Below are 14,331 nucleotides of genomic sequence, written 5' to 3' on the forward strand. Positions count from 1 at the left end.
TGGCACTAGATGCACTTACAGCTACGATACTTACAAAAAAATGCAGCCAAACCTCACGGGCCCTCACGGGCCGGCCCAGGAGACGCATAAACGCTCCACAAAACCGATCCGGTGTGGGGATCTTATCTTAGTAGGTCAGACTTATGGATCTACATGCTCCCTGCAGCTGCATCGTCTTCTCCGCACGGCGGCGCCTTCTTCAACTGAACTCCGCATCACCTCTTCGATTCGCCCTACGCAGATGAACTCCACCGACCAGGTCAGTCCCCGCTTATGCACGGTCATACATCGCGTTTATTTTTCCCTTTGGACTCTAAATACGTGCCCACATCTGGGGATTACAGGTCACCATGGTCGCCGACCAGCTCCTTGATCAGAACACGATGGCCGCCGACGAGCTCCGTGATCAGATCACGCTGGCGCCCGAGAAACTCCCTGTTCCTAACCCAGCGCTTTCCGCCTGCTCCACCAACAACTGTCTGCGGGGCCTTGCACAGGTGAGCTGACACACGTCAAATCCCCCCTCTGATTTTACTAGATGACTGACAAAAAAACTGATTGACATAGCATCTCACATCCGTCTCTGAAGAGAAACACATGTCTCATCTAGGGGCTGTGCATACTCAGGCTCACCACGTTCAATTTTAAACCTATCTCATTTACATGTGATTGGTGTAGTTGATAGTCTTGTAGATGTTTCTTTAGTTAATGTTATGTTGTCTGAACCTTTCATGCAACTATATTTCCTTTTTCATAGACCACACATTTGGATACCTGTTGTTGCTCTCTGTAGGGTTACATGGTTCTTGCTTCTTGGTTGTCCAGCGTGTGGGTATGGCGTACCTGTGTTATTGACATGCCACGTCGTCCGGTCGTCATCGATGGTGAGGACGCCGTTGGGGCTGGGGCTGCGTTGGTAGCTGGTCGTAGGCGTGGCCGTGGGTGGTCTGGCGGTGGCCCGACCGGTCAGGGCCGTGGGCAGGCTGACCCTAGGGGATTCAATGGTGATGATGCCTTTGCTTCTGATCCTGTCGCTGGCACCTAATTGTTAGTTCGCAAGTACCATCCGTTGTATGCATTCCACATAAGAGCAAAACGCATAGTTCCCATTTCCATCTCAAGCAGACAACATCCATGAATGTCTATGTAGAAAAAGGGAGACAAGTCACATCTTCAGATTACTTTGAACTACTACCAACCTGATAGCCCCGTCGACAGTAGCAAGGCAAAGTGCAACTTCAGATCGCAGAGCCTCTCAGAAGATGGCATGACTACCTCTTATACAAAACGTTCTTTGTGTAGCGCATGAGTGATTACAGTAGCATAACGGTGATAGGCTGTGCTTGACAAGCTCAAGTAGTGCACCAGCACCTAATCCTTAGTTCGCAAATCTTTTTGTTTCAACACAAGGCCAATTTATTCAGTGGAGCAACATGTTTTTAAACATCCTTCTTCCCTGGGTCCAGTTTGTTTTCCATCTTAGAGTAGCTTGATTTAGTTTGATCAACATAACATAAACTTATTGTTCCCTGCTTTACAAATCAATGCAATGACTTGTGATATTAGTCTTTATCCCCCAATTGTTTAAACCTTTTCCTTCCTCTGCAGGAAGATGACTATGTAATACTGATTCCTCTTTCCCACATCTTTGCCCTCATGCTGCGAGCTCTCAAGTTGCCCCCTGCGACTTACCAACACAAGCCATATCCGGGCAATGAGTCTTGTGTGACGGTTACTTTCAATTCATCGTTGCAATTGATCGATGGTTTACTTGTTCCAACCTCAATATCTGGTGTGATCTCAAAAAACTGTGATGAAGCAGAAGACAGTGCTGCTATGGCAGCCATTAAGTTTATGGAGGATGTATGTGGCAAGGAAGTCAGGGATTATCACTACATCCATGTTAAAAGGCTGGAAAGTAAGGTGACACACCTAATAAGGTTGCTGGTTGCAGCAAACAAAACAATAAAGAAGGCATGCAGAGGATGGTACTATGCTGCCAGATATATGAACTCGTATTCCAACCAGATACAGAATACGACCGTTACTCGGTACCTAAGAGGGCATGACAGCACCAAATGGGCTATGAAAACGGCACTCGCAAGCACGGGAAAGTTGGCAAAAAGGCTACGTTATATTGGCATGAAATCCGAGCAGCGCCTAGAGACCACGGTCTGGTGATCTTCGGTCAGCGCATCGTACCCAACATGTTTACAGATCATTGCCTTTGCCCTTTTGATGTTCTTTTGAACAAAAACTACATATTCTATGGATTGCTGTTATCGTCAAGTGTACTTTCTGTTGTTATCGTTAAGTGTGGTTTCTATGAATGTATGCTGTTTGGTGACTTCCCATGTTGTGCACGTGAATGATCTTTGTTTCCAATGGATTCTTCGGTGATTCTTCCTGTTATATATGAATCTCCTTTAATTTTTTTATATGGATTCATTCCATTCTGTTTCATCTTTATCTTACTTACAGTTATTGATTTTACAGTCAGCTCCTGGCATCGTTAAATCGTGCTTTATTTAGCTCACAACAACCTGACATTAACCCTCTTGGCTCACTTACACAGATTATAACATTTATCTATACTTTGTGATGCAATGGCTTCATGGGTGGGTGTTTCGAGGTTTCTCAGGTTGCGGCATTAAGCCAGTACCAATATTTTTAGTTACATTCTGCCTAACATCTATTATAACTCCAGTTCATTCAAACGTTCTTAATCCCATTAAGATACACGGTGGTAATATCATCCTTTCATTGCCTTTTTTATCATCCGAATAGCACCGTAAGTCACTAATACTTTGACATTACCCGTTTGATCAAAATGTTCGGACAGGCACCCTCGCGCGAAGGCGTGTTGCTGATCTACGGCTTATGAAATGATTTTACTTTGCTTTCTAGCTAAAAAATGTCCAATTCCCTGCATCACACTGCCTAAATTAATGCCTCCAGTAATCATGCTAAAAAAGTAAACGGTGTGACACCCGGATAATCAAGCTACAGTAAACCTCTGCTAATGATGCCAGGTCACCTCGGTTACTGTTGGTAATCTCGGGATTCAGAATCGTTTCGGAATTCAAATTTAAAATAAAGTCAAACTAGAAAAGTTTTCAAAAGTCAAAACTAAAAAGTTCAAACGTGAAAAATAAATCATAAGTGATTATTGTAGAGAAACCACATTTTTATAAAATGTTTAACTGCTCTAAAATAATTAAAACAGTAGGTAAAACAATTAACTAAATGTCGCTTGTATTTTATAAAATACTAAACTATATTATTTGGGGGTTAAACCTTTTGTAGCAGAGGTATAATTAGTGATACTATTATAGATACAACTTTTATGTTTTATGAAACTAAAAGAAACCAAAACAGGAAAAGGAAAGATAAGAAAAAGGAAAATAAAACAAAAGACAAAAGAAATTAAAGCCCCCCCTCTCACGCTGGGCCAACCGGCCCAGCTAGCCAGCCGGCCACCTTGACCCTGGCCTATTAGGCCACTCACCCCCCACTCCACCGACACCCCCACTCCTCTCCCGCAAAATATCCCCTCCCCTCCTCTCTCCCGATCTGGATCGGGATCGAGAGGAGGCCACCGACGCGCCTCGCCGTTGCTGTTGGCCACCGTCGCCCGGAGCGCCTCTTCCTCGCCGGCCTGCTTCGCCCTCCCCCACCGGACTGCCTCCCACTCCGCCGTGTCGTCCCCGTCGGCCTCCCCGAACCTCACCGCGCCCATTGCCCTAGCCCCTGCACTCCCGATGAGGCCCCCGGCCTCCTCTCTCTCCCTCGCCCGTGCTCCGTTGGCCTCTGGCCATGACCGGCTGCACCCGACCGCGTCCCCGTGCGTGCTCGCCCACGCGTGGCGGTGCCTCCTCCGAGCCCACCGTCCTGCTGCCGCTGCTCATCGCCGGCCGGCGTTGCGGACGCCATGGCCGGAGCTCCGCTCCTACGCGCGGTCATGCGCCCCTGCCGTGGTCCTCACACGCACGCGAACCCCATGCATCGCCGCTCCCTGCGTTGCCGCCCACCGCGCCCTGTCTCTGCTCGCGCCCGCCGTGGCCACGTCCTTGGACTGCACCCTGTAGCCGCCCCGCGCCTACTTCGCGCGCGCCTGGCCACGCCTGACCGCGCCGGCTGCTACCCTCGCCGCGCCTTGCCTCCACCCCACCCGTGCTCGCCTGCTGTTGCTTGCTAGTTGCTACCATGGCACTGCTGCTGCATCTACTACTACCGCTGCTAACTGTACTCTGTACTGCTAGCTACTGAAGATACTACTAGCTAGCTTTTCTCTTTTTACAATGACTAACCCTCTATACAGCCCGTAAGCAAAGTCTAAACGGTTATTAATATTAGTAAAAATAATATGAGTAGAAACTATACATGACAAACTTCATTTTATCCCATTGGAACAAATCCATTTGATGCATGGAATACATCCTACGAAAATTACAAAATGCTATCTTTTGTTAACAGAAAACAGATTTGTGTGTTGCGTGCTGTGTGTGGTGTGTGTGTTGCGTGTGTGGCCGGCTGGGCCATTGTCCAGTACGGCCGGCCCCTTGTTTAATTAGGACTAGATTAGTTAGTGTTAAATTAGTGCTAAGTTACTTTAATAACAAATGACATGTGGACCACCGTGTCGGCTATCTCTAATTAATTGACTTAATAGACACAATGTCCATGACAAGTAGGACCCATTAGCACTGTTCACACATTGACCAAGGTCAACTTTGACTGTTGACCTGTTGGCTGGGCTTTGACTGGCCCCACATGTCATTGACTGTGGCTGGCCCGGTCAGGGTATAAAAAAGTCAACATTATTTAAATTCGAAATAAATAATTAAAACAATTTCAGTATATTAATAAAACTTTGAAAAATCATATAAATTAAATGTAAGTCAGATGAAAATGTTTTCTACATAAAAGTTGCTCAGAAAAATCCAACGAATCCGGATACGCAGCCCGTTCGTCCGCCACGCATCCCTAGCATAGCAAACACGCAACTTTCCCCCCTCCGGTTCGTCTGTCCGAAAACGCGAAACACCGGGGATACTTTCCCGGATGTTCCTCCCCTTCACCGGTACCACCTCGTACCGCGTTAGGGCACACCTAACATCACGCTTTGTCATGTCATGCATCGGCATGCATTTGTTTGCATTATATTTATTGTTTCTTCCCCCTCTTCTCTCGCTAGACATCGAGACCGACGCCGCTGCTACCCAGTACGACTACGGTGTTGACGACCCCTCTCTCTTACCAGAGCAACCAGGCAAGCCCCCCCCTTGATCACCAGATATCGCCTACTCTCCTCTATACTGCTTGCATTAGAGTAGTGTAGCATGTTACTGCTTTCCGTTATTCCTATCCTGATGCATAGCCTGTCCTTGCTACTACTGTTGTTACCATTACCTGCTATCCTACTACTTAGTATAGGATGCTAGTGTTCCATCAGTGTCCCTACACTCTTGTCCGTCTGCCATGCTATACTACTGGGCCGTGATCACTTCGGGAGGTGACCACGGGCATATACAATATACTTCACACAGTTACCTTACCTGTGATACTGTTCGGAGATGGGGGCTGAAGGGGCAGGTGGCTCCATCCCGGTAGAGGTGGGCCTGGGTTCCCGACGGCCCCCGACTGTTACTTTGTGGCGGAGCGACAGGGCAGGTTGAGACCACCTAGGAGAGAGGTGGGCCTGGCCCTGGTCGGCGTTCGCAGATACTTAACACGTTTAACGAGATCTTGGTATTTGATCTGAGTCTGGCTACTGGCCTATACGCACTAACCATCTACGCGGGGACAGTTATGGGCACTCGACGTCGTGGTATCAGCCGAAGCCTTCGTGACGTCAGCAACGGAGCGGCGCGCGCTGGATTGGACTGGAACGCCTACTAGGCTAGGTCTGCTTTCGGCCGCTCACGCAACGTGCAGGTGTGCTAAGGGCGATGGGCCCAGACCCCTGGGCGCTTAGGTTTAGACCGGCGTGCTGACCTCTCTGTTGGTCTAGGTGGGGCTGCGACGTGTTGATCTTCCGAGGCCGGGCATGACCCAGGAAAGTGTGTCCGGCCAAATGGGATCGAGCGTGTTGGGTTATGTGGTGCACCCCTGCAGGGAAGTTAATCTATTCGAATAGCCGTGATCTTCGGTAACAGGACGACTTGGAGTTGTACCTTGACCTTATGACAACTAGAACCAGATACTTAATAAGAACACACCCTTCCAAGTGCCAGATACAACCGGTGGTCGCTCTCTCACAGGGCGACGAGGGGAGGATCATCGCTTAGGATTATGCTATGCGATGCTACTTGAAGGACTTCAGTCTACTCTCTTCTACATGTTGCAAGACGGAGGCTGCCAGAAGCGTAGTCTTCGAAAGGATTAGTTACCCCCCTCTTATTCTGGCATTCTGCAGTTCAGTCCACATATGATACCCTTACTCCATTTGATACCCATGCATATGTAGTGTAGCTCCTTGCTTGCGAGTACTTTGGATGAGTACTCACGGTTGCTTTCTCCCCCCTTTCCCCCCTTTTCCTTTCATTCTGGTTGTCGCAACCAGATGCTGGAGTCCAGGAGCTAGACGCCACCGTCGACGACGACTCCTACTACACCGGAGGTGCCTACTACTATGTGATGCCCGCTGACGACGACCAGGAGTAGTTAGGAGGATCCCAGGCAGGAGGCCTGCGCCTCTTTCGATCTGTATCCCAGTTTGTGCTAGCCTTCTTAAGGCAAACTTGTTTAACTTATGTCTGTACTCAGATATTGTTGCTTCCGCTGACTCGTCTATGATCGAGCTCTTGTATTCGAGCCCTCGAGGCCCCTGGCTTGTAATATGATGCTTGTATGACTTATTTTATTTGTAGAGTTGTGTTGTGATATCTTCCCGTGAGTCCCTGATCTTGATCGTACACGTTTGCGTGTATGATTAGTGTACGATTAAATCGGAGGCGTCACAAACGGGGATGACAATTCTTCGCTCTGAAATTATTTTCCCATCCAAATTGCAAAACGGACAGTTAATTATGTGTTTATAGTTAGTTTTCATTGTATAGATGAAAAACATACTAGATAATAATTCCAAATCCATGTCCATCCGTCCATGCCTCACACCTGTTTTACCTTCCACAACAAATAATGATTTATTTCCTTAGATACACACACTATTGGCATTCGTTTTTTTATAGGGCTAAATCGATTTTTTATTGATCAAATTCCACATGGAGAAGGATACAGAAATGGCAATGGGATTTGTCCATCCAATCTCATGGCCCTGATCCATTGAATGTGAAAACTTGACCAACCTATTTCTTTACATCGGAAGCAATTTTGGAGCATTAAATTATAAAATAAAAATTTTGCTATAAAAAATGGAGTGTATTACAAAGAAACAACCAAATTGACTTGTAAAATGAAGTAAAAGTGAAGATACGGGGTTTGCTATTTCATGGATATGTAGATTTATGATCATGTGAATATTCGAAATAACAATAAGAGTGGTTCTTTTGTGAAATTTGTTGTTCTCTTTGCATATTCCTGTCATGCAAATCCTATATTGCCTTGTTTTTGTTACATCTCTTTTGCCAAGAAAGTGGTTTTTCTACACCCACTCTCGTGCACCCACGCATGAAAACATACCAAAACATTTTGAAAAAATATAAAAAATTTGTGGAAATGATCATCATCAAATGTTAGAGAGGCTTGTCAAGTTTCGTGGTCAAATGATATCCGAGGAGAATTGTACTTCCTCGGTCCCAAAATAAGTGTCTTAACTTTATTCTAACTTTAATACAAAGTTGTACTAAGGTTAAGACACTTATTTTGAGACGAAGGGAGTACCAAAGAAGAACACGATTACAAATTTTGGCCAAACAGTGCACATACATTTTGGGTAATTTTGTTTTTATCGTATATAGTTCCTCGAATGTCATTTGACCACTAAAATTTGCAACCCTCTCTAATATTTGTTGATCACATTTTCACAAAGTTTCAGATTTTTTAAAATGTTTTGGTATCCATTCAGCTACTACTTTCCCTTTTGCCAACCGTATCACAGCATATGTGTTACTTTGGCTGGAAAAAGATGTGCATTTCTAATAATAAAATAAAGATTTTACTTTAAATAAAATGGAGTGTATTACTAAGAAACAGCCAAATTGAGTTGTAAAAATAAAAGTGAAAGTGGGACGAGGGCTGGGTCCGAACAACCGGTCCGTCCCTGAATCTCCGCGCCCTCCTCCCCTGCCTCCCCTGCCTTCAACTGGATCCGAACAACTGGATCCGAACAACCGGTCCGTCCCTGAATCTCCGCGCTGACCACCACCCTCCCCGGCCGCCCTCGCCGCCAGATCGAGCCGTCCACGGCCTTTGTATGCCGAATCCGCAGGGCCACGGCCTCGCGCGCCTCCCTCTGCCCACCTGCCATGCCGCGCCGCCGCAGCCCACCATGGCCCGCCCCCTCCACCTCCAAGTCTTCCCCCAATCTAACACCTTCCACCTTCTCTCTCGGGGGCCGGCGATCATGGGGATGGCACTGCCCATTGCGACGACCCACCGCAGATCACGGCCTCCCGTTCTATATCCATTGGCCCTGTGCCGGATCCGGCGAGCAACGACAACGTGGATACCTACCTCACTCCCAGACTGAACATGGATCCGACGAGCACGTGCGTTCTTTAGTCTAACATTTCAATGCTTGTGTGTCTTTGTCTTGTCCTAGACTGAACTTGAATGCTGCTTGTGGTTAGTAATTTTAGTTAGTAGATGCCTCAAGTCCAAATACATGTACATTATGTGATGAATGTGGTCGAATAAGCTTGTGTTTAGATATTGAATCGTCGTTCCTCCTTTTACTGTGGTTAATTACTGTGTACAACTAGACCTGTTGCTAATGAAAACTGCTTGCCCCATCTGCAGGGCAATGTGACCACCGCAGTCAAGGCTGGAGTCAGGTTGGAAATCCCAAACAGGGCTGTGCTCGATAGCAAGGTGAGCTATGTTTCCACGTTTGCTAGATTCAGAAATGAGGTATAAATATATATGCTCCTTTAGTAAGTGATAGCCTAGATTATATATTCCACAATAGTAATTTCTCAAGGGAAAAGAACAACAGCCAGAACCTAGAATGCAGATGCATCGTGCATGTTACGACTTATAATGTAAAATTACAGTTATTGTGCATCTCTGCCTTGTCTAAGACTGAACTTAAAAGCTGCTTGTGGTTAGTAATATTAGTTAATAGATGAACCAGGCCAAATATACGCACACTATGCGCTATATGTGGTTCCATAAGCCTGTGCTTGGAAATTGAGTCATACTTCGCTTGTTATATCGTCTCTTGAGTTCTATGTCGTCGAAACTTGTCCCCGTCTCTGCTGAACACCTTGGAAACACTATTCCAAAAAAGATTCTTAAAAGAATACTTGCACGAACTTTTTAAGTATACAAGGTTTGCAAATGTAGGCCTCCTTTGATCATAGGACAAGGATGGGAATAGGAACTTCATAGGAAAGTTGTACTGCATGAATCTCGATTCCTATAAGGAAATAGATGTCATGTGATGCATAAGATATGAATTTTTTCATTCGGTATAGACCAACGTTTTTCTTTTCTTTCCTTTGGAAGCATTTAGATTCGTTATGTCTAATTGACTATGGAATTTGGTTCTGCAGCTGAAAGTTTACTGTATAGTCTGCTACTTTGTTTGTATATAGAAAAACATGCAACTTTCCAACATGCTTCACGCTGCTGGAAATATCTTGAAGGAAATTAACATCTTTCTGTCTGCCTACTCCAACAAAGATACACTCGCTCGAACTCATTTAATCTGCTATTACTCATCTGCAGGGGCTCACAGTTAAACAAGAAGAACATGCTACAGACAGTGATGTTGAGGCTGCCTATACACCACAGGCCCATGCCACCTACAACAATCACAGTAATTACCTTATGGGCATTTTTTCATTACCAGATTTGACTAACGTATCCTCATTTCGTTCCACTTAACTTGTGCAGACCAGTTCCTCTGTAAAAAGCACAAGCAGCCATTTGAGTACATCGACCGGCCCTTGTCATCGGATTGGATCCCAGATTATAAATGAGAAGAAATCCATCTAAAACCAGGGGAATTCATTATTCGCGGTACAAACTCTATCGTACTTTCCTTCCTATTGATCGGTTGTAAATCGTTAACAACTATATGATTGTAACAAATTACGTAGGTGAGCCTTGCATCGGTTATGCTGATGAGTTTAGCCCGTACTGTGTGTACGGAAATGAAGTGAAGTTGTACAACAATAATCTTAAGAAGCTGCGCAAGCTAATTAAAAACAAGAGAACACCTAACAGCTACTATGTCTGCCACATGACAAAGACCTTTGCAACCCCTGGAAAAAGAATGGTTAGCACTAAAAAATCCTTTACACTGTTTCAGTCCATCTTATGCTGCACCATTACATACTAATCAGCGTTTGCCTTGCCTTGTAGTATTTCCTGGTGCCCTTCTCTAAAGGCAGTATCTACCCACATATGGATGCCAGCAATGAATTGCCAGTGAGCAATGGAGATGGTACTGTCAATGCCACAGTTCGCTTCATCAAAGGCGTCGACAACAGAGCCACCATCACAAAGAACTGGAGCGCTTTCTTTCAGAAGGCAGAAATGAAAGAGGGCCGGGTCTATGCCTTTGCGTTCAAATGCTCAACGAAGGGGCTGCGCCTGATCGTCTATCCCCTATAAGGAGATCCATGAATATCTGTTGAGTCTATCCTAGGGTATACTTTTGGAGCGCGTGTAGCAAAGCAGCAATGTCATTTCTATGTCCTTCCATCTGTTGATCTCTCTCAAAACTGTTTCTGCCTTTGCTGTAAATTATTGTTCTTAACTACAATGTCTCCGTAGAAGCGGTTTGAATTAATATGTTGACAGACCACCCTCCCTTATTGTGAAAGAGATAGTCTTTTGGGATGAATTTACTTATATATCTGGTATCTACTCGGTTTCTTAACTTTAGATGGTCTTTCGAACAGTGAACATGCCTAGCCTTTAGTCCTAGCTAACCCAACTGTTAAATGGAGACCGCTAAGCTACAGCCCACGTCTTTGTTATTTTATCCTCTGCACTTTTGGTTCACATCCTGTAACCCCAGCACTCTGCTATCAAACATAATTAGAACATGCAAACATGTAATTACCATGATTCATTTTAAGTGTGGTGTACGAATTAACCCTGTTTAATTGGGTTACTGACCGCTGTACGATACCTTTAGTTTTTTTCCCCATGATCAAAAAACCTTAACTTCTCTTTTGTAAACACATAAAAGAAATCCTTCATCTTATCTTCTGGTTCACCGCCGGTTTTCGGCAGGCCGGCCCAAAACCGTGTCGACTTGTAGATATAAGCGCGTCTCCTTTTTCCTACACGGCAACCCGCAACTGCCTTGTGTCTCTCTCACTGTCCGGTGGGCTCGTCCAAACTGACCCCACGGTATCCCAACGTGTGGGTAGCGATTCTGGTTTAAGAGCACCAGGATAAAGCTAGCCTGCTGGTTAGATCACCGTCGCCCGAGAGGAACACGTGCTCCTCCCCTGTTTGCCCAGAGCGGCGGCTCTTACTGTTTACCAGCGGTGAGCGAGGTGATTCTACCCCCTCACCGTTCCACATACGCATCCACCTTCTCGGCCTCATCCCCTTCTTCCACTTCACTCTCCTACTTCACTCCTCTCGCTTCCTCTCAAACGTGTACCTAGATCTGCGCTGCTCCTCAAATCGCCGGCGATTCGAGATGGAGAAAACTGCGTCTAGCTGCGATTGATCTTCACGGCAGGTATTCCTTCTCCCGACGCTACATTTCGAGTTATTTTATCTATCCACATGGGTTTCCTAACTTTGCAAGACATTGTTCTTCCCCGCCCTGCAACTCAAGTTTTCCCCCTCGATCCGCCCTCTGTGACTGCTGTAGGCACGCTGAATCATTCCCTCACGTTCGGTTCTTCTCAAAAGGTAAATTATCATATCTAGCCCTGCTTGCACAGCCAAGACTTCCTGCAAACAGTGAAATGCAGCTAACTCAAACATCTCTCCTAAAAAGAAAACGTATTTTTCCCTTAGAGTCGCCCTCATCTCTCTATAGTGATGAAATAATTTCATTGGTCCTTTGGTTATTAATAAAATGATTCGATTTATAGCATCAAGATACCCATGGTGTTCCCTACATTTTATGCCAATCCATTCTCTTTCAATGACTAATCTTTCGTCCTTACCCAGTCCTATGTGATTCTACCTTTGAACATATTTATACATTCAAAATGACTGAAAGTACACTCTTAATCCACTATGCTTCCAGAGAAGGGGTTGCGTCTGCATTTTTTTATATATTCATGTTCTCCTACCAAAGAGAACCTTGAATTTAGCTACATTCTATAGATTACGTCTTTGTTATCTTACTGCATCCACCATATGTACTGATTTGCTCTCCAGTAAAAAACAAACATTCTTTATCATGTCTTGAGCTATATTAAAGCTATGATGTATGAAATTACATACAGAGTTGTCTCAGAGCTTAATTTTTTGTTCTTACAGATAACAAATTCACACTGATAAAAAATTCCTGCAAATACATTTATTTATATATGTTTATAGGTTGACATCGAATGGCATGTGCCTTACCCCCTGCCTTTACAATGACACATTCACTCCATTCTTACCGCGTCATGATTTCTGAACCAGGTTTCGCCAGATCATCTTGGATACTGTGTTTGAGAAAGTTGGCCTTCCATCAGCTGCCTACTCTGCACCGAGCTCCTCTTCCAGTTCATGCAACACCATGGCTGATGGATCCTCCGCGATGGCAACCTCGTCCGTGAACGTCCTGATAGATGATGGGCTACTGATCAAGAGCCTTCCTCCGGTTAGTTGAAAGCTCTTATCGTATCGTTCTTCTCTTCATTCCTCAATTTCATGGCCCGTGGCATGCTAATATAGAAATTTTACCTCCTGTACAATCAAAGCTGTCTCCAATCCGCGTCACCATTAGCAAGCAATTCATTCTTGAACGAGCAATTGAAACAATTGGTGGCACACTCCATCCATTCACTTTTACCGGTACAAGCAGCGATGATGTCGACGCCTCTCTCTCCATTGACCTACCTCCCCACAGCAAAAGCATGTCAAGCACAAGAAAGGAATTCCATGCCCCACACATCGAATCTACCTGTGTTGCTGCCCTCGTGTACCTACAGAAAATAGGTATAGTCACAATCGATGATGCAAACTTTGCAGAGCTGAAAATATGCAAAAGAAAACTTCAGGCTGAGGAGTTCTGGTCCTCGGCTCTCTATGATAAGGCCAACGCCCTGGGCAACCAGCTCTCTTTACTGACTGCCGCCAAGCAGAAACCCCAGCCTGAGAATAAACAAGGAGCTACTTTGTTGCCTCCTAACCATCATAATACTCCACAGACCAGCCAGAAAGTGCTTTCCGAGGTAAACGACGGCACAATACTTTCATCCCTCTGTGTTATCCTCCAGTGCTTAATGCTCGTTTCCCTTAACCATTGTTCATCCACAGCATGCCACTGATAGAGAAACCACATCAACCCCTATCACAGAAACAAACAATAGGTACTCTCCATTACATTGCCACACAACGCCGCTGCAAGTTCTATGGGCTAACCACCTATTACTTGTCGTCAGCATCCACCATGTTCCTTCTAAAGACGACAAAAAGAGGAGGACCACCCGCAAGGTGTTGTTCCCTGGAAAATAAGGTGAACATGAATTATATCACAAACCCGTCTCAAAAATCTTTACCCATTGTCGTTCACGAGCTCATATGTTTCTCAAGGTGCTATTGTTTGTCCCTTTGTTCAACGGGCGACGCACGGCAAGCCGCGCCACCTATCTTAAGTTGCTTTTTTAAGTTGCTTCATGCTGTCATATGTTGCTACTAAACCAGTAATTAAATATACTTTTATGCTCATACATTATTTGGTGGCTTCTCAATTTGTGTATGAAAACAAGTTTTGCTTCAGTGAGGCTGTTCATGCTTGACGGAATAATGAATGCAAAGATAGATTCCTTTGATTTGGTTACTCGGCTGACAAGAATATGCATTCCTCTGTATACCACCTTACCTCTCATGTGATGCTTTCTATGTTGTGTGTTCCCTATATTAGATAAGGGCTATTGCTTACTTAGACCATATTGATTCTGATTGGCCTATTGTTAAAGTTCAAGATAGTAAGGTTGATGCTTGAGTACATAAATCATTCAATTACATACATCTCACAGTTTGTTTGTATCAGGTTGGTGCGAGGTAGTCCCTATG

General features: G+C 45.0%; 3 protein-coding genes across 4 annotated transcripts; all 3 read left to right on the plus strand.

Moving 5' to 3' along the window:
* The first annotated feature begins 241 nt into the window (after window positions 1–241).
* Window positions 242–2,201, plus strand: LOC147959720 (uncharacterized). Its single transcript, XM_087532868.1, has 4 exons — window positions 242–259; window positions 345–497; window positions 794–916; window positions 1,567–2,201. The coding sequence occupies exons 1-4, from the start codon at window positions 242–244 to the stop codon at window positions 2,179–2,181; spliced, it is 909 nt and encodes a 302-aa protein (XP_087388994.1). The 3' UTR covers window positions 2,182–2,201.
* Window positions 2,202–8,200: 5,999 nt separating this feature from the next.
* LOC125520385 (uncharacterized) lies at window positions 8,201–10,979 on the plus strand. 2 transcript variants are annotated; one of them, XR_007288665.2, is made up of 6 exons: window positions 8,201–8,672; window positions 8,923–8,994; window positions 9,853–9,943; window positions 10,021–10,146; window positions 10,227–10,405; window positions 10,492–10,979. XR_007288665.2 is itself a non-coding variant. In XM_048685307.2 (5 exons), the coding sequence occupies exons 1-4, from the start codon at window positions 8,430–8,432 to the stop codon at window positions 10,104–10,106; spliced, it is 492 nt and encodes a 163-aa protein (XP_048541264.1). In that variant the 5' UTR covers window positions 8,201–8,429; the 3' UTR covers window positions 10,107–10,146; window positions 10,492–10,979. The 2 variants fall into 2 exon arrangements, 1 of the variants encoding a protein (XP_048541264.1); XM_048685307.2 differs by lacking the exon at window positions 10,227–10,405.
* A 1,850-nt stretch (window positions 10,980–12,829) lies between these two features.
* LOC147959721 (uncharacterized) lies at window positions 12,830–13,770 on the plus strand. Its single transcript, XM_087533565.1, has 4 exons — window positions 12,830–12,913; window positions 13,014–13,487; window positions 13,573–13,625; window positions 13,698–13,770. Exons 1-4 carry the CDS (start codon window positions 12,830–12,832, stop codon window positions 13,768–13,770), a joined length of 684 nt encoding a protein of 227 aa, XP_087389691.1.
* The last annotated feature ends 561 nt before the right edge of the window (window positions 13,771–14,331 follow it).

Source organism: Triticum urartu, chromosome 7A (genome assembly GCF_056163025.1).
Source record: "Triticum urartu cultivar PI428250 chromosome 7A, HENAU_Tu73, whole genome shotgun sequence".
Taxonomy (NCBI): domain Eukaryota; kingdom Viridiplantae; phylum Streptophyta; class Magnoliopsida; order Poales; family Poaceae; genus Triticum; species Triticum urartu.